A 19,547-nucleotide genomic window follows, 5' to 3' on the forward strand; every position below is an offset into this window, starting at 1 on the left:
TGTATTCATATATTACTGTTCTAAATTGCATATTCAGCTACTCAGTTGTCCATGCATGGAAATCAATGTCTTTTTCTTTTTTCGTTATTTAAAACCCGGGATTGCGTGACTTGCATCTTTCCGGAATGGAAAATTATCTTATGCAATGGACTTTTGTAAGAAATTACCTTATACTACCTCTATTCCTTAATTTTCTTTACGGTTACTATTTGCACGGATTCCAATGCAATATTTAACCACTAATATATCCAATTCTGTATTTGAAAAAATTATAAAAATTTGATATTTTGAAAATACATAACAAGACGAATCTAACAAGATCTTACATGATACCATTTTGATGTATATAACAGTGAGAATCCGTGGTCAAAGTTTTCATACTTTGGACACATATTCCAGAGCGTAAAGAACATTAAGGAACGGAGGTAGTAAATAAAATTTGTTATACAGAATTTCGTGTCAAAAGGGAGAGACTAATCGCCTTTCTTTTCTTTTTTTTCGGTATGCCACCTTTTTAAGCTTTATCCACAGTTTATATGATTATCATGATTAACAGGTATCACTCACGGGAATTCAACTTTTATCTAATTTTCCAACCTTGAACTTTTTTCTATCTCTTTACTTTTCTATTTCCCTTCATTTTCCTTTTAATAGTAAAAAGAGGAATGATATCTTTAAACATTATTATCGGAAATCGTTCATTACGAGTGATTTCCGGCAATAATGCTTAAAGATATCAAAATTCCCAAAATACACACAATCTGTCAATAAATTCCCACTCTACCGTCCACGTTAGCACTGGTATAAAGAAAATTTTGTTTTTTTCTGGTTCAACGCAAAATCACTAATTGAATTGGCAATGTTACAAGGTAAAATCGCTAATTGAATTGGCGATGCAATAAGGTAAAATCGCCAATTGAATTGGCGATGTTGTAAGGTCTAAACATGTATTTGATCTCTTTGTTAATAAAATAAAATACGGAGTACTGAACAATGTTATTGAAGTTTATGTCTTCTCCGAAATTTTATTATTTAGATTTCTAAATAATGCAACTTTACAGAACTCTGTCAACCAAAAAAGTAATAATGCTAATCAAACGAAAGAATTATGCAAGGATACACAGACCTACTTGCTCTAAAAAGTATGTTAAACTCCTACTATCTTCAAAATTGGGGGAAACAAAATTAGTGGATCAACAGCAAAGCCCCACAACCAGTTGCAAGCCACCCTGAAATCCCTAAATTTAGAGCACCATTGATCAACTTATTTGGTTTTCCATCTTTATACACATATTAGACACATCTAATACGGGTGCAGCACTCTGCTGCATTCCAAACTGCAACCAGTTATTTGCACAAACAAGAGCCTCTAATGTACCTGGTTTCAGAGAACCCCTGTTACTATCCAACTTCTTGCTTACAGTATCAAACACAGAATCCCCAGAAACTGTAGCAAACGGTAGTGACAGTATATCAGCAGCCATTTTAGAGAGAGTTGGGTATTTTATTCTGTTCAACTTCCACCATTCAAGAACATCAAACTCCTGAGACCCTCCTCTTGGTAACAGTGACTCATCAAGGTATTGATCTAGTTCTGATTTTGTCTGATGATTGCTTGAAATCTCTGAAATATACACATCAAAATCTGTCAACCCATCAGTAGGAATTAGGGTTTCTTCTTCATCTTGATGTGCCTCTGCTTTAATGAATCCTCCTTCATACCGTTGTTCTACATAAATTGATGGCAAAGGCAAGGTCTGTGCAACATATTCAAAGTATAATTCATGTATACCATCATCAACAGTTCTTAACCACATTTCAGCTTCTTCCCCGAAAACTTTGGCAAAGCTGAACTCTACCAGCTTCAACTTAAATCTCGGGTCCATAGCTACAGCCATAGCTAAAACCACACAACAATCCCTCCAATATCTGTCAAACTTTTCATACAAAGGTCTGACAAAGTTGCTAATATAATTATCCTCACTCAATGCTCCATGAGTCAGCTCCATCTGAAGTTTAAAAGCATCATGAAAAAACACATTGGCTGTAGGATAGTTTTCAGTTGTAAGAATGTCAACGGCATCAGAGAAAAGTTTCAAGTAAACACAAAGGACCTCTATACACTTCCAATCATCCATTGAGAGAGCTTGCTCATAATTGGGATCACAAGCATCTAGACAAGAAAAAACTTCCTTCAACTCTAATGCTATTGACAGCATCTGGTAGGTTGAATTCCACATCCGTCGATTATCAATGACTAAACTCTCTGTGCAGGGGTTTTGAAGTTGTAGTCTGAGCTTATTGAAGTTCTCTTCGCGAGATGCCGAAACTTTCACATACTTCACACTGTCACGAACCTTGGCAACAGCTTCTCTTGTTGCCTCTAGTGCTGCTAGTGCCATACGGCTCACGGCACGGGCATAGCAATTCGCAACTAAAAGTTGACCATTTAACATATCAGAATTCTTTAAAGAAAGCAGGCCCCTAAGATTCCCGATAACAGCTTCATTTGCAAAAGACTGATCAACAGCAAGCGCAAATAACTTACTTCCCAACCCCCATTCAGACAGGCATGAAACAACAGCGTGATTGAAAGCAACCTGAGAGTCTGGGAATGGAACTAGAACAAATTTAAGGACGCGACTATTCAACCTCCAATCCGCATCAATGAACTGCCCTGTCAGAATAGCATAACCCACTGTTTGGTCTGATGTCCAGAAATCCATAGTCAGACTGACACGCCCAGGAATTTCAGCAAGAATATCTGCAAGTAACTTCTTCTCTCTAGTATAGATAGACACTATCTCACTATGAACTGAGTCGAAACTAACCATAGAGAAGTGAGGTTGAAGAATCCGGGTAAAGTCAATGAAACCAGGATGTTCCACCATATTTGTTGGGTAATCGTGAAGTATAATCATTCTAGCTATCTCGTGAATGCAGCGTTCTTGGTCTAAGGCAATGGTTACTGATCCAGGGGATGCTCTGCAGCGCTTTCTTGGAGGAGCAGTAAGCGTGCCATTTTGGGAGCGAGGTGTGTAGGGAGTAAGTTGTTGATTCTTCTCCTGTTTGGGACGGTTTACAGGACATATACCTAATATGTGTCTCTTGAGGTGGCTGGTACCTGCTTGCTTTTTACCAGTAATGTAAGCAAATGACCTGTTGCACTGTTTACAGCAAGCCTTAGTACAATCAGGGCTAACATTTTCAGTAGTGAAGTATTCCCAAACTATAGACTTCTTTCTCCTACGCTTATTAGGCGGCACTTCAGGAATTACTACATCATTATCATTTTCTGCAACGATGATACCACCATTCATGATGCCATTACCATTTCCATAAACATTACCATTACCATAAACATTACCATTACAATTGACATCGATGATGCCATTTTCAATTATATCATTCATCTGCACATAAAAAAGTTCTCCCAATCAGACACATAAAATAAACACTTTAAGTCTCTCAGAGACATGAGAGTTTCCACATGATTCCCATCAAAGCTAATTATTTTGCTGCAAGAAGCCAAAACCTCTAATTTCAATACACACGGATGTGCTGAGCCATATAAATCAGTAAAAAATATCTCACTGCAGATTAAGTCTTGACTCTCGATTCAATGAATAGAAGTCATCTATTATCCAGGACATGAAAAAAATAAGTTGCATGAAGATTTCAGACAATCCTTTAAAAACCCAAAACATAATTTCATATTAGGACTGGTAAAGGTTCACAAGCTTGACACGACACAACACGATAATACAACACGATAATACAGATAAAGTTCAATCCTTATACAAAGTGCAATCCTTGTACAAAGTTCAATTGGAACAGAGGAAAAATCTGCCACTAAAAACAAACAAAAACCAAATATGCCCTATTTAAACTGTTCCATCCAGATATACAATGGAGAGAATTACGATCAAGTTCAATTGAATTTGATATCCAAACGATGGAAAATAACTAAAACTCAATCCAATTCAACTAACATTATCACTGAAGTTCCCAACTTTCAAACCCAACTTATCCACAAATTCAACAATAACGAAAGGGCAACAATCACTCCAACAAGAATTACAATACCCAGTTGAAAACTGAAAACTTTAAATTAAAGAAACAAACAAAATCATCATAGTACAAACACAAAAACCCAGAAAACTTCATCATCAACTTAAAATAACCCAGAAAATTATCATTCAAATTCGCAATAAAATTCAAAAAACAACAACACTATAACATGAAATCAACGATTGAACATAAATAAACATTGATAAAGATGAAAAATTAAGAGAAACTTACAGTGTAAATCAAAGGATTGTTCCGAGTTTTATTAGGGTTTAAGGGAAAATTGCAGAGTAGAGAAGCAGGGGTTTGGAGGGAGGAGAAGTTAATGGGCTTGAGCGTCGATAAACCCTAAATTGGACCGAACGGCAAACAAAACCAGAGCTTTTTCAGGGCTTTTGCTTTTGACAATTTGGGGGTCCAATTTATTTTATAGTGTATATTTATAGTGTTGTAGAGTTTGATATTAGCCCACCTTATTGGCTGCATCTTCACCGTTGATATTTCAAAGATCTCAGACTCTCACAGTCTCACTATGTTTCGAGATTGGGACCCACCTTTTTCTTGGCGGGTGATGGGGCGGGGATGGGTATAAAGATCGTACCCGCCATGGGTAATGGAGCGGGTGTGGATTTTGTGTTGAACCCGCCCCATTCCCGCCAGCCCAGCCCCGCCCCGCCCCGCCCCATCCCCACTCGCCCCACTTCATACCCACCATGGGTGATGGGGTGAGTTTGGATTTATTTGCATGTTTAGGCGATAATATGAATTTATGTGAGACTTTTATGTTTTTTGTTTGGATTTTTTTTGTTATGCCGGGTATTTTTTCCGATTATATATGTTACTTTAGTCCTAAGGAATTTTTTTTCTAAAGTTAACTTTCATTACTCCGTATATATGGAAAATGTTTGCTAAATAAAAAAAAATAGGCGGGTATGGGGCCTGGGTAAGATGGGGATGGATACCCAGTTGGGTGGTGGGGCGGGGATGGATTTCAGTTCATACCCGTTGGGGCGGGGATGGATTTCAGTTCATACCCGCGGGGATGGGGATAGGGACGAAGGGACAAACATCCGCATCCGCCTTGCCCCATTGACATCCCTATCACATACTCCCTCTGTCTCTTTTTGTTCTTTATATTTTTCTTTTGGGTATCCATGTTTTTTACATTTCCTTTTATAGTATCACACAAATGCTTTAATATTTGATCAAAATTTATATTAAATAATTATTTTAACCAATTAAATTCATTGAGTCATTTAATTTTTTCTTCTCATTTTTCCAATATCAGAATTTTGATAGAAGTGAAAACATTATAAATAAATGTAATTTGTCTTGTTTAAATAAAAAAATATAGAGTAATCTAAATGCACATTAATTAGTCGTTAAAACGCGTGCACAATACCAAACGTAAAGAACAAAAAGAGACGAAGGGAGTAAAACTAAAGTGTACAAATTAGAAAAACTGGGTGGAATTAATGGAGATATAGAAAAAATAAGATTGAATTGAACTTATTTTAGCTGAACTAATCTTACTTAACTTTTGCTAGTGTTTTTGTGAATCTTGCTTATTTTCGTTGGCCTTTTGCCTCAAAATAAATGAAGAGTTGATTGTTGAAAATTATGTTCTTCCTTCGTTCCACAAAGACTTTCACATTTATTATTCATTTGTTTTTTTAAAAAAAAACTAGCAATTTGACCCGTGCATTAAATATTTTATAAAGTGTTAGGAGAACTTACGTAGCTCGATATATGACAACTTTCAATTATTATGGAAATTTAAAATAGGCAAATTAACTAAAAAGGACCTTTTATAACCCAAATTTTGCGAGAATTAACCTTATATAATTTATTTTGTGAAATCACACCTTAATGTAATTTTTTTTGCGAGAAAGGACCTTATATAATTTTTTTTTTGGTGAAATCACTCCTTAATGTAATTTTTTTTGCGAAAGACAACCAAAAGCAAAATTCCCGCATTGACTGAGCTTTTCCGGCCATTGACTTGCATGTGAGAAGCACGTGTGGCTTTATTTTGCTAACCACACCAAATTTTCCTCCAAAATTCTAAGCTTTAAAATCTAAAGTTGAAAAAAAAATCGAAATAAAATCAAGTTTAAAAATTCAAGACTCGGGGAAATCAGTGTCTTTAGCCAAGTTAAGTCACACGTGTTGCTCACGAGCAATTCAATGGTCGGAAAAGCTCAATCAATGGCTGGAAAAGCTCAGTCTTCCCTTAGGTCCTTTTTCGCAAAAAAAATTACATTAAGGTGTAATTTCACAAAAATAATTATATAAGGTCCTTTCTCGCAAAATTTGAGTTAGAAAAGGTCATTTTTTGCAAATTTGCCTTTAAAATATTTAGGTAAATTCGTAAATTTTTGTTTGATGTAAGAAGTAAATATACAAAGGCAAATTTATCAAAAATGACCTTTGATAACCCAAATTTTGCGAGAAAGGACCTTATATAATTTTTTGTGAAATCACACTTTAATGTAATTTTTTTTGCAAAAGACAACCTAAGAGAAGTTTCCGGCATTGACTGAGTTTTTTCGGCCATTGACTTGCACGTGAGCGCACGCGTGGCTTCATTTTGCTACCTTTCCCGCAAAACACATTGTTAAAGTGATGTTTATTAGTAGTGCTCGATTTTGATATATTGTGTTGTGTTTAAGCAAAGTTGTTTCGTTTCTACTAAACATCCTCGTTTTTACAAGTTAACATGTAAAATGAAGCCACACGGGTTACTCACTTGAGTCAATGACGGAAAAATATTAGTCAATGCCGGAAAACTTCCTTTGGTTGTCTTTCATAAAATATAATAAAATAAAGAGGTGATTTTACAATAAAATTTATATAAGTTTCTCGCATATCTGGCCTATAATTTATTTATTTTTTAAAAAAAATTGCCATATATAAATAGTGCAAAAGTCACGCGATGTCGATGATTTAGAACGGAGATAAGGCAACGTTTAAAACGAGGAACAAACAAATAGGGACGGGATTGTTAGAAGCTCGAGCTGCCGGAAACAAATGCTATGCAAATCAGAAATGGCAGCCACCCTTCACTTCTTAAAATTTAGGAGGGAGAAAAAAGAGAAATAGTTGCATAGATTATGAACGCTTATGGAATGGATTTTACACTCTTGGATTTCGGAATCAATGATAATCTTACTTATGAAAGATTCACCCGTGATTATGAAGCTTCTTCACCAATTGTCCAAGTTCAATCCACCTTTCGTCATGATGGTACTTCCCCTTTGCCTTTGGGCATGGATTGGAGTCCACCTCCTCAAAAATGGGTATAATTTATCTTCCTTTTTGTGTCCCCAATTTTTATTTTATTTTTCGTATTTTTTGATTGGAATGTATGATCGATTAATTGGGGTTTTGTAAGTTTGTTACTGCAATTTGGTGGGTTTCTGATTTCTGGGTTTTGGGTGTTTGATTATTTATTATTTATTATTATTATTGTTTGATGATTGCTAAATTTTAGTCAATTTGATGTCGGTAATATAGTTTCCTGTGAATTTTATTTATACTCCGCAATAGTACAATTATAAATTTATAATGGCTATGTTAAGATCATGAATTCTGAGTGAGGGGAGGACTATGGAATTTCACTAAAAAAAATTCAAGTATGAGGCAAAATGTGGGGATGACTTGGATGAATTTGGTTTTATGAGATTTCTATGTGGTCAGATTGTATGATGTTTGTCGGGCGAGGTAGAGGACTTGATGAACTAAAGGGTGGCACTTGTTTTGCAGTACCGATTGTTTCGTAGATGATAGGAATGTGCTAGAAGGGCACGAAAGAGGGGAGGGGAGACTGATTTGTTGCAGCTAATAGATGAAGGAATACGATGAATTGATCTACAATATTTTGGTATTGATGAAGCTACATAATAAATTAAAAAAACACTTTGCAGTAGCTTGTAGTTTGAATGAGAATGTAAAGAGCAGCTACGAAACAGAAAAATAAAGGAATTAATCCCCATAGAATGTTCAAGGAACTAACGAAATATTTGATTAGCAATCTTGAGTTAAGGCGGCTTCTCTCTATGGGCAGTTATTTTCATTAATAATGAGAACTCAAGCAAACTGTCTTGACTGGAGAAAACAAAAAATTGAAGATATCATGAAATGGACCGTCTTTTGACTCAATTGACTATTTTGATATCTAGTAAACGATAGAAGAACTCCTGTTTCTTGTTAAAGGAGAAGGAAAGTTAATCGAACAAAATAGTTCTTTTAGACCCTTTTCTTTCAAGGTATGTTACCATCTACCTTGTTATGTAACACATAGCACATAGGTGTGGTCCCCTTGCCTGATTCATATGATACATGAGCCATGATCTTATACAATAATCATTGAATAATTTATGTATGGCTAGTCTCATGCGGAAAATATTCTATAGATTATTGGCTTAACGAGATTCACAATAATCGATTTGTCTGCAGGATGGGCGTCACACTGTTTGGCCTCATGATCCACATACTGGATGGAGATACTGTGTCACTATTCCTTCTTGGACTACCCTATCCAATTCAAGAGGCTCTGGTCCCGTTGTGGTATATATTGCATATGTTTAAACTTTATTTGTTACTTAGAACCTAATGAGAAATAAACAGGCAGTATTCGTACTATCGCATTTGTATGTGATCTCTATTTCATGTTATAGTCGCATGAAATCCATCCTGGTCAAGATGATAGCTTTAAAACATAGCTAGGTCTATGAAAAAGTTTACTATTAAATCTTTGTTTCATCTTCCAATACAGTGTGTCTATTTCATTGTTTTCTTCATTTGAGAAGAGGGTTGCATTTGCAATCTTTTGGTTTGCGCTGGGATAAGCTGAAATCATCAGATGTGTTGTACACTTGCAGTACATGTTTTTGTCATAAAGTCTTGGTTGTTTACTTCTTATTCTACTCATAAATATCTTCATAGGAAGGTTGGACTAATTGAAGTGACATCATGTCTCCTTTTCTTCATGATTTAACTTAATCATATATTTCATACATGTACTTTCCTTGACTCCTTGTGCATTGTTCAGTTTCTGACTGTAGTGAATAAAATAACCACAATTTTAATTTGGTGTTTCCAGCTTATGCAGCCAACCCCCACTACTTTTTTTGAGTTACTTGCATAGTCCTTATATGGTGCGTGTGGTGGTACTTTGGCCTTTGTGGCTTCTGTCTAACTATCATAAGCGGCAGTATTACAGGGTCCAAGTTGGCATACAGACACCAGAAGCAATCACAACCACCCGTGGAATATTACGCAGATTTAGTGATTTCTTGAAGCTGTTTTCAGAGGTTAGCCCACATAATTTTATTAGGGTGCCTTTTCGTCTTTTTCCTGTATACCCTGTAACTGGATTGGTCTAGCTGTTTTCTTCGACGGAGTTTATACAGAAATTTTTGTCATTTCCTGTTACAGGAAATTTATTGCTACTGTTTGGCTGCTTGCACTAATCAATATTGCTCCTATTTTTGCAGGTCCAAAAGCTATTTCCCAAGAAAATTCTGCCTCCTCCTCCTCCGAGGAGGCTTATGGGTGCACAAAACAGGAGTTTGATTGAGGAGGTAAAGAGTAACTTCTGTTGGATTTTGAAATGCTTTTGCTGTATCTATCATCTATGTAAAATAAAGTTGTTCACCATCAAATACGCTGGCCAAACTAATTTTTCAATTCCAGACGAATCTTGTTGGAAGATCTAACATGAAAAGTCTTACTTTTGTATTGTACTGGGTTAGACTCTGTCTGCATCGTGTTTAATTGTCTCTGCCAGTAGTGCCTGTATCTGGTTCTGATTGTCTTTAACAGTAATCTAGGTTTCTGGTGATCCAACACAATACACAATATCTTGGATCTTTGACAAGTTACTTTTCTTTCCCCCCGATTCCTGATGACAGAGATTGATGTCATGCCCCTGTTTGTGTCACCCAAGGTACACCTAGTAAAAGAGGAAGAGAGTAAAAGACAAATATGCATAATTGAGATCTGATTCTCTATGTAAACCCTGCCTCTGGAGTCTGGACTCTCAATATTGACCGGAATTTATATAAAGTCGTTTGTTAACTGATGGTTCTTAAAAGAATAGTTATGTTACTGACTGCTTTCTTCTTCTAGTAGAGGAATGACCTTCATTATAGACCTATCCCTTATGTCTGTTTCCAATTGTGGACTAGGTGTGTGAATTAGATGGATTGGATTTGGACTTTGTGGACTAGGTGTGTGAATTAAATGGATTGGATTGGGCTTTGCCAAGTCCAAATCCAATCCAGAAAAATTTGAAGTACAATATCTGAGTTGAAATTCACACATCTAGTCCACTTTGTCTGTATAATACTACAATTGTGCATTGGTCCAAACCCGTTATGGTCCTATCTGAATTTCAAGTCCACTTTGTTATTTTGTCTTTTTGAGAACAAAACCCATTTTAAAAATTAAATTTTCGAGAATCTATTGCAGAATTTCTAACAAATGTACAAAATTACATTATATCATAGACATTAGAAAATATTCTCAAACGTAAAAAGAAGTGCAAATATTAGTGCATGCGCTAGTGGCAAACGAAGACAGAACTTGGGGGGGGGGGGGGGAGAGAACCTCTTTATCGAGAAAGAGAAAGAAATATAAGATTTGAGGGAGGGTGAAACATGGATAGAGAAGATAGATAATTGAGACTTGTGAGGGAGACATACTGAATAAAGACAAAGGGCCCACATATTTAGGGATTTAAGTTTAGGATTTGAGTTGATTCATTGTCACTTTCATCGGGCTTTTATTTTGACAATAGAGAAGACAGGAGAGCTGGAGAGTGCTAAATCTTATTATTGGAAATTCAAAGCTTGCACATCCCTAAAGTTTTGCGGTAAAAATCTTTTCAAATTATCCATGAAGTCTAAATTTTGTGTTAGAAATTTTTATTATGGAATTTTGACTCCTGAGGTTGTGTTCAAAGTCAGTCCAAAATATCAACTCCAAATCTAGTCTGAATTATTCTGAGTCTAGTCCAGTCTATTTACTTTGAACTGGATTTTACTAAACTTTGGACTTTATCCACTCTGCTAGTCTACATCCTTATCTGGAAACCATTGTCTTAACTCTCTATGGTGTAGACGTTTAGTAAGGCTGGAAGTCTTGATGTCAGATGTTTAGTTGTATTTGTCATTTTGTGCCCAAGGAGTTACAGTGCAAGCATCAGGATTTAATAGTCTAATGCAGATTGCTGTCTGGCTTCGCTGTTTCATAGGGCGAACTAAACAAGTTTTCCTTTGTCTCACTTCTTCATATGGTTGATCTTGAAATTGGGTTCTTTTGGAGTCTGAACTTAGAATGACATTTCTTGACGGCGTTTGAATATGTTGTCCTTTTTACTGAAACTTCTAATCTGATAAGTACACAATCAAAGTATACAAGCACGTATCGGCTACCTTTGTTTTTGTGGATAGCACATATCAGATGCTCCGATCATTGAAGACGGTAGTCATCAATTAAAAAATGATATATGAAATGGAAAAGGAATGAAGAGTATGCTTGAGGATATGTGTAGATTTATTCGTGCTTCAGTTGTTGTAGCATTGACCTGTGAGGGAACATGTTCTGAATAGTATTATTCACAAAGAGTTAGCATGCTGTGTATATTCATAGGTTACAGGGCAGGTAGAAGTTATGTATAAGACGGTTTTTATAATGCAACCGAGTTCCGGCGAGCTTATTCAGTAGAGTTGCGATTTTCTAAGCTCGATTAGGAAATATATTAAGCTGTGCTCGAACTCAAGTCAAGCTCACTCAGAGCTGTGTTTTGACAAACTCATGCTCGAGCAGCTGGCCCGAGTTGTCTCGTATGATGAACACCTTTAGCAGTTGGTTGAGCCTGTTTATCCATTTCAAAAGTATTAAGAGGGAAGAGGGCAATATGGCTTGGTAGAGTGCTACGTGGTGCATTGCATTCTACAAGTTGCAAAGTCTTAACATACTCCAGTACTGCCACTAGTGCTTTTGTACTGACAAACCCAATGTTGTAATTCTGAATCCAAAAAACCAGTTAAAACGGTAAATTAACTTTTCGGGGCTGCTTGGTTGGGCTCACAGAAACGATTAGGAGTCAACAAAAGGTTCTGGGAGGAAAGAAATCAAGAAAAAGAATTTTGTTTGGTTAGAGTAGTCTCATTTTCTTTTTGGAAGAACCACAACCTTAGTTTCCACCAGCCAACTTGTACTACCTCTCCCTCCCTCCCTCCCTCCCTCCCTCCCTCCCTTCCTTACTTACTTAGGTTTCAGGTTGGTATAATTTTTTTTTTGAAACTTGATGGAATCTCTCTCTATGGTGGTGGTGGTGGCTAACTAAAATGTTGTCAAGTTCTGTTTCAGTGGTTACTCTTAATTCCTAGACCTATATGGTCTTCTCTCTTCCAATGATATACTTATTGTGGGATTTCAGACTTTTTTGTAATTTCTTCAAACTTCCATGGCAATAGTATAGACGATGCAGTACTAATTTGCAACTTTCTCTTTCACACAGAGAAGAACTTCTTTGGAAGTTTGGATGGATACCTTATTATCAAGCATTGTTGTGTCAAGAAGTGCACCTGTGGCAATCTTTCTGGAGTTAGAAGCTGCTGCCAGGTCTTGTAGGTGTTTTCCTAATAAATCTTAGTTTCTTTGGCTGTTTCATCTTGAATTATTTATTAGTGAAATTTTTTGGAAGCTCAGGAGTTGAGACTATCTAAACTTTTCTATCTGAGAACCTTTTGAATTGAATGAGGTGATTTGATTTATACGTTTTTTTTAAAATCAGCATTCAATGATTCATCTGGGAATGGAGTCTCTTCATTTGCTGAGTGTCAGTCAAGTTCTAAGATCCCTGTGATTGGTGATGTTTCATCTGTCGCATCAGATTATGGTGATAGCGCTGGGTGTGAAAAATCGGACATTGGAACACCTGAGCATGGAGGTCGTGCTGTATCTGGGGCTAGTGGGGTAAGTTCTGCATCAGATATCGAATTTACCGGTGGAACAGAAACCATTGGTGAAGGCATTAAGTATTATAAGGCCAATAGTGGTAGGAAGAAGGATAAATCTTATGAAGGTGCCTTTACATCTCATGATGAGGATGGAAAGAAGATTCTATCAGATGGAGAAGATAACAAGTTGATGGGCAATTTTATGAATATTACTGGAAGTGAAGTAAGCTCTTCAAAACCCAGTGAAATTTTAAACTGGGGAAAATTTAGAGTTCATGACAAAGGTGGACTCAACTTTTCTGTGGAAGCTGAAAGTCCGACAGATGAGGATCTACAGTCTACTAGCAGTTTATTGGTGGCTCTTCCATCAGATCAACGCCATAAATTCAGTAGGGTTCTACTTACCATGCAGAGAAGGCTGGCAACCGCAAAAGCAGATATGGAGGACCTTGTTGCTAGACTAAATCAAGAGCTCGCAGTAAGACAATACCTTACAACAAAGGTATCTTTCTGAATCCATACTTTTCTGGTTTATTATCTTAACACTGCTGCATACAAAGCCCAACTTCACCTAGAGCTTACTTGATGGTGGTACTTGGTAGTAGTTGTCCACATCCGCATCCCTTTTTTTTTTTTGATAATTTTGATTATGGTGGCTGTTGTCCCAATTACATTGAAATTTAGCTTCCTACATTAGTTTGTACTAGAAGAAAGGGCTGGGTTTCATATTCTACTCTTTGCCTTCCTTTCCATGTTCTACCTTTGGCTTGAGTCCTACATGGTTTACTACTTTACTGTTGATTTCCTGACTATCTCCTTGTTTATGTTTGAGTTTCCCTATCTCCAATTGGCAGGATAATTCTTTTCATCTTTTCTTCTACCTGATACAACTGAGCCGTTTATTTATGTTACCTTTTTTTTTTAATAATAACTATGCCTCATTGTTTTCACCCATGTACTCAAGATGTTGTTTGGAAAATGTCTTATGTGTGATTACGAAGCTGGCATGCTGTTCAAGATGAAATCGGACTGTTAGTGCCTTCAAAGAGACAATTTCTGGTTAATGTACCAAAATGGCACTATGTTTCACGATCAGCGAAACTAACTGTTTCCTCTGAGTAGTGTAAATGCATCTGTACTTAGAACGCTGGCTATTTGTTTATTTATGAGTTGATTTTGGGTTTATTTTTTTTAAAGGTGTTTCTCTTCTTTCTTTTGGTTCTCTGAAGGGATATCGTCATTATTTTGGACATAAGAATGTTTTAAATAGGATGGTTTGATATCCGATGGGACCACCCTTTGCTTCTTTGTATAGGATTCAAAGGATGAACATTATTGATAGGCCCTGTCTGTGTTCTGTCTTCTGTTAACAATTTCTCTAGGGACTCATTAGAGCTCTTAGAAACCGGTGGATTATATGATACTCTTAGAACTTGTTTTGCTTATCTAAAGACACTCTATCACTGAACTGCTATAAAAAAAGAAATACTCTATCAGTGTATGAGCTTTTATTTTGGACCGGTACCTTCCTGCAAAGTGGCTCTTAAGTTGTATTGAGTTATATATATGGTTGGAATATAATGCTTGCTTAGCTACCAAAAAAAAAAGACACTCTCGTATTAGTCTGATTGCAGTTTATTATAAAAGATTTATGATACTTTAATATTGTAGAGTGTTCAGCTAGCTAGTACTGTGGTCCATAATAGACTCCTCCTTATTAGGATGGAAACTTGCAAGAGGAAGATAGGTTTTTGAACAAAAATGAAGTTCCTATTTTTCAAAAATGAAAAAGAAGAGAGTATTTCTTTTCGTTTTTTATGTTATTCTTTGGAAAATTCCCTTTTTGGTTAGTACATGGGTCTTTGTTGGAGATGGTGATTCGGTTTCTCTTTTCTAGGAGAGTAAGAGGTGCTCTATTATAACTTCTTAGTTCCTTTTGATGATATTAGTGATAAGGTGATCTTTTATCTTAAACTCAGTGGCTTGTCTTTAAGGGTTGTTGACAGTAGATTTTTATCTCGTTTCAAAATCTTTCAATCAGTCCAACCTTTAAGGTGGAGTGGCTATGAATGTATGACCATTTTTTTATCTTTTACATTTCCCCCTCTTGTTTCCTTGTTCACTGGGTAGTCCCATCTTTTGTTATGTGTGTGCCTTGTATAATTGGACTTTCATCATTCAACTTGGTGGATTCTTCTTTAGAGTTGATGGTGTTAGACCCCAAGTTCATGACAATTTGTGATCCTATACCCTAGTGTAGTTTAAGTACTTTAAACAGGGGTGAGGCTGTGAGGCTTAGTTGGGCCGTAAGTAGTAAGTAGTCCATGGCCCCCTCAAAGGCCCAACTGAACCTCTAAAACTGGTTATAGAAGTCTGATTTTTAATGTTTGGTATTTAGTGTGATCCCTCTTTCCCTCTTGGTGTGGAAAAAGTAACCCAAAAGAACGACTGTACAAACAGTAGTTGTTGCAGATTTTAGTTTACTTCATTGCTACGGAACATCAGATTCATGGGAAAAGTGATACGGGGTATACAATATTTAGCGTCCGATACAAGCCTAGTTTCTATGAGTTCATTTTTTTTACAGTAAATATTTTCCCCTTTCTTGGTTTTATCTTTTGCTTAAACTAAAATCTATTTTCTTTCCCCAATCTATTGCTCCACAGCTTAGATTTTAAGTACGTAACGCAAATTTCATCTCTCATTCTCTTCCTTATTTATTTGTTGTTATAATTATTTATAAACATTTCTGTCTACATTTCTGTTTTTTTATAAATTGTGTGGATTTTGTTATAGATGACATAGTGACATGATGAATGAGCGTAGAGCAGTACTTTCATAATCTTTTGGTTTAATATGTGTATACAATTGGGCCCCCTCCGTATCCAGTTTTTTCGCCCTTGATTTTATATGTTTTATCATTCTCCTCTCCATGTGGTCATGTGCAAAGCACACTGAGAGAGGAGAATATTAGAGGGTTTAGTTTTACACTCTGGTATAGAATGGACATCCTGCTAAGTAGCTTGCCTTTAGGATTGAATGATTGCTTTGTCTAAGTTTCATGTTTTAGTTACCTAAAAAAAATTGTATTATGCCTGTTTAAATTGCAGTCAGTTCTTCCTTTATTTTAGTTTCATTACTTAATCCCTTGGACCTGCCATTTTATGCTAAGCACTGTTTTTATAAATAAAAAAATATGAGTCTTACTATAACTTTCTTCTGGTATTTTCTTCTCAGCTCACCGATTTGGAAGTGGATCTGGAAACTACTAAAGAGAATACAAAAGACAACCTTCAACAAGCTTTTTCCACTGAAAAGGAGAGGTATACTCAAGTGCAATGGGATATGGAGGAACTTCGGAAGAAGTGTCTAGAAATGGAAATGAAATTAAAGGCTGAACAGGTTTAAAGTCGTGCACCTATTTTAATAAATTCTGTGTGCAACCTAGAATAACTGGTTTTAGGTTCTTTTAATTATACCCCACAGTGATGTTTCAGGATGAAAAGATGTGGGTGGCTTCCGAAAATTTAGCTGTTATCCAGGAGAACGAAATGCTGAGACAGGAATTAGATGTGTCTAGGGGTCAACTTGAGAGCTCACAGAAACATCATGAAGAGTCTGAAACAAAATCAAAAACAGATTTGAAAGTTCTTGTCAAAGAGGTTAAGTCTCTTCGAAGTTCACAATCAAATTTGAAGCAGGAACTTAGCAACTCAATGAAAGAAAAGCTAGATCTGGAGGTAAATTTTCATCCCAAAAGAGCCTAATATTCTTTTTTATTTTAGACAACTAAGTACTTTGGCGACATTGCTAACTTGGTGACTTCTTACTCTAGCTGTGAAAAGATATGAATCAGATCATCTTCAATTTGAATTGTTTGCCCAACTTTTTTACTTTTATGATCTCCAGATTTTTCATCCATTTTCTTTCTTAGACGAGCTAAAGACATAATATGTGAACTGAAAAAATACAACCACAGGCGGAGCTAGGGGGGGAGGCGAAATGTAGCGCATATCCTCCCGGGTTCGAATCTCAGCTACTGCAACTCCCTTATTTTACTTAAGCATTGTTTTTCTTCTTGTATTCCTTCCATACTTCTTTGTTTTTGTTTCTTTTCTCTTTAAAATTTTAAAAATATTTTGCTGATAACCGTATTTGACATCATTCGAGTAAAAAAGTATATTGTTACTATGAAAACATCAAAGCACTATGCTTAGTCCTTGCTTATTTATATAACGTGCCAAAACCATTGTATAGAAATTTTTATTTTAATTGGTTAGCCCCCCCAATGACGATTTCCTGGCTCCGCCACTAAATACAACCATGACTCCTAGTTCTTCATCAGGAATCTATTAACTAACATGTGCAAGCAAGTCATGCAAACTATTCATTTTTTGGTATAAATATGTAATTATTTTTGTGTGTGGTCTCTGTTCTAACTTACTTCTCGTACCAACTGATACCAGAGAGATCTCCAAAATGAGAAACAAAGAAGGGAATATGCTAATTCTGTTAATGAGAAGTTGTTGCATGAATGTTCAATTCTTCAAAAACGGCTTGAAGAATCCAGTGTGAACTTCCTGGTTGAAGAGGAAGATAAATTAGTGCTGGATACTTCACCATCAGATGCTATCGATCAACTTACTATGTCTGATAATCGAATTGGACTTCTTCTAGCTGAGGTACTTTCTTGTATATTGCTTTTTCTTGTTTGATTTATTTCCGTGTGATCAGTAACACCCCTCCTCCAGGGAACCGTTGCTGATGTACAGGGCAGGATGCTGTTCTTTGGATTTACTGAATATAGGATTACTCGGGCAGTGGGAAGAGAGATTTTATAAAAAAATAAATTTGGGACTAGACTGTTTTTGGGTAATTAAAACTAGGAGAGGAACCGACACGGCAGCACAAATGTTAAAACAAGCAATTTCAGAGATTTCATGGCAATTCCAAACTCTGTTTTTTTTGTCAATTCTTGAACCTTGATTGGTGGGGTGAGTAATGCAAGATGTAAGAAAAATAATAGAGGATTATTCAGCAAATGTATTACGAAGTATCTCGTTGTGATACAAAGCTGGAAATTTTCAGTAATGACTTGTTGTTTTGTTGATCATGGATGAACTAGGAAGAAATTCATTGCGGAAATGGTGCTCCTTACAAGTTGTCATCCATGTTCATTCCTTTTTCTGATATGTTGCTCAAATGGTTTTTTTTTTTGACAAAAGATGAATTTGTCTTTAATTTCTAGGGAACAATGTCCAAGGAAACAGCGGTTCTTCAATGTGCCAAAAAAAGGAGCTTTTTGTGCTGAACTTCACTTATAGTTATTTGAGTATAATGTTCCATCTAAGTAAACTGAAGCCCCAACAGTTCAGATCTAACTGGGTGATCAAAAGACTTGGTTCATAAAAACAATCAAATTTATTGGAAATGAACTTTATTTCATGATCTTACTCAGACCAATAATACAGAATCTGCTATTGTATAATCTCTTGTTCTGTGCTAGTGTGTGATCTTGTGCTTTCCATTTAATACAAATCATAATTATGACATGACATGACAGGCTCAGCTGCTTGCTCAAGATGTTGAATATTCAGCAGAAATGTCTGACAATACAACAACAGTGGACGAGCTGCGAAAGATGGTTACAGAGCTCTTTATTGACAATGCCACAAGAAGGAAACAAATAAATTCTCTGATCCGTTGCGCTCTTAAGACACTCGACCTGTCTAATAAGCAAGATGAAAGTAAAGAGGTGTCCTCAAAGCAAACTGTCTTGGGAAAGTTCTTGTGAATGTTCTAACTTCTGAGTTAATAATGTACAGATATGTTATGAATGCAACACTTCATCATTTGAATGATGACCTTATGTTTAAGTATTTGATCTTTAATGCCCTTGAATGGGAATATGTACCATGAAAATAAAAGATTGAGCTTTTCATTTGACAGATAGGCTCAATTTTCTCACTCTTATACTGTTTACACTTTTGAGAGGATATTTGTTCATGTCATCTGTAATGACCAGTATTGACCACTCCTTCCAGTCACTTACTGACCAATATGAGCCATATGGCCTAGGGTGTATGTATTCATTGCTTTGAAGCGCCTTTGTGTTGGAAATCTAGTTCTTTCTAAATCCAAACTCCATAGAATGTGATCTCTCAGATGTCTTCTAGATTAATTGTACGGGAAGTTCAATAATAAATCCACACAGAAATGACAGCTTTCAGCTTTCTTTAGCAAACAGTAGATAAACATGTGAGCAGATAGCCCACCATTGGTACAACAGTTACATAAGCAATTGTTAAAACCTTGTATCTATTTTGGACAGGTATTTCAAATAAATAAATTATTTAAATTAAATATTATAGGGAGCTACGATGTATTGTAGCCCACTAATGTGAAAATTTATAGCTTAAATCCATTATAGCTAGAAATTTGATGTGGCAAACTTAGCCACAACACCTTGTAGCTCATCGTTGAAGTTGCTCTAATGAAGTACTCCGT

At 36.1% G+C, this 19,547-nt stretch overlaps 2 protein-coding genes across 4 annotated transcripts; one reads left to right on the forward strand and one right to left on the reverse strand.

The window, feature by feature from the left end:
• Positions 1 to 1,013: 1,013 nt before the first annotated feature.
• On the reverse strand, positions 1,014 to 4,468 carry LOC110784269 (zinc finger BED domain-containing protein DAYSLEEPER). Its single transcript, XM_021988710.2, has 2 exons — positions 4,303 to 4,468; positions 1,014 to 3,413 (listed from the first exon to the last, which is right to left on the reverse strand). Exon 2 carries the CDS (start codon positions 3,411 to 3,413, stop codon positions 1,260 to 1,262), a length of 2,154 nt encoding a protein of 717 aa, XP_021844402.2. The 5' UTR covers positions 4,303 to 4,468; the 3' UTR covers positions 1,014 to 1,259.
• A 2,548-nt stretch (positions 4,469 to 7,016) lies between these two features.
• On the forward strand, positions 7,017 to 19,087 carry LOC110784270 (PX domain-containing protein EREX). 3 transcript variants are annotated; one of them, XM_021988712.2, is made up of 10 exons: positions 7,017 to 7,367; positions 8,527 to 8,637; positions 9,285 to 9,383; positions 9,567 to 9,653; positions 12,599 to 12,707; positions 12,875 to 13,542; positions 16,278 to 16,442; positions 16,538 to 16,780; positions 17,507 to 17,722; positions 18,604 to 19,087. In XM_021988712.2, exons 1-10 carry the CDS (start codon positions 7,182 to 7,184, stop codon positions 18,832 to 18,834), a joined length of 2,115 nt encoding a protein of 704 aa, XP_021844404.2. In that variant the 5' UTR covers positions 7,017 to 7,181; the 3' UTR covers positions 18,835 to 19,087. The 3 variants fall into 3 exon arrangements, with proteins under 3 accessions (XP_021844404.2, XP_021844406.2, XP_021844405.2); XM_021988714.2 differs by having other exon boundaries at positions 7,024 to 7,367; positions 12,974 to 13,542; XM_021988713.2 differs by having other exon boundaries at positions 7,026 to 7,367; positions 9,293 to 9,383.
• Positions 19,088 to 19,547: the final 460 nt, after the last annotated feature.

The sequence above is a fragment of the Spinacia oleracea genome, chromosome 4, assembly GCF_020520425.1.
Source record: "Spinacia oleracea cultivar Varoflay chromosome 4, BTI_SOV_V1, whole genome shotgun sequence".
NCBI classification, from domain to species: Eukaryota; Viridiplantae; Streptophyta; class Magnoliopsida; order Caryophyllales; family Amaranthaceae; genus Spinacia; species Spinacia oleracea.

What these genes read in the sequence shown, in the direction of transcription:
- LOC110784269 (XM_021988710.2), bottom strand. Translation starts at nt 3,413, where the DNA reads ATGAATGATATAATTGAAAATGGCATCATCGATGTCAATTGTAATGGT.
- LOC110784270 (XM_021988712.2), top strand. Translation starts at nt 7,182, where the DNA reads ATGAACGCTTATGGAATGGATTTTACACTCTTGGATTTCGGAATCAAT. An exon ending in GTCCACCTCCTCAAAAATGG is followed by an intron (nt 7,368 to 8,526) that starts GTATAATTTATC and finishes ATTTGTCTGCAG; the next exon opens with GATGGGCGTCACACTGTTTG. An exon ending in AAGAAAAGCTAGATCTGGAG is followed by an intron (nt 16,781 to 17,506) that starts GTAAATTTTCAT and finishes AACTGATACCAG; the next exon opens with AGAGATCTCCAAAATGAGAA.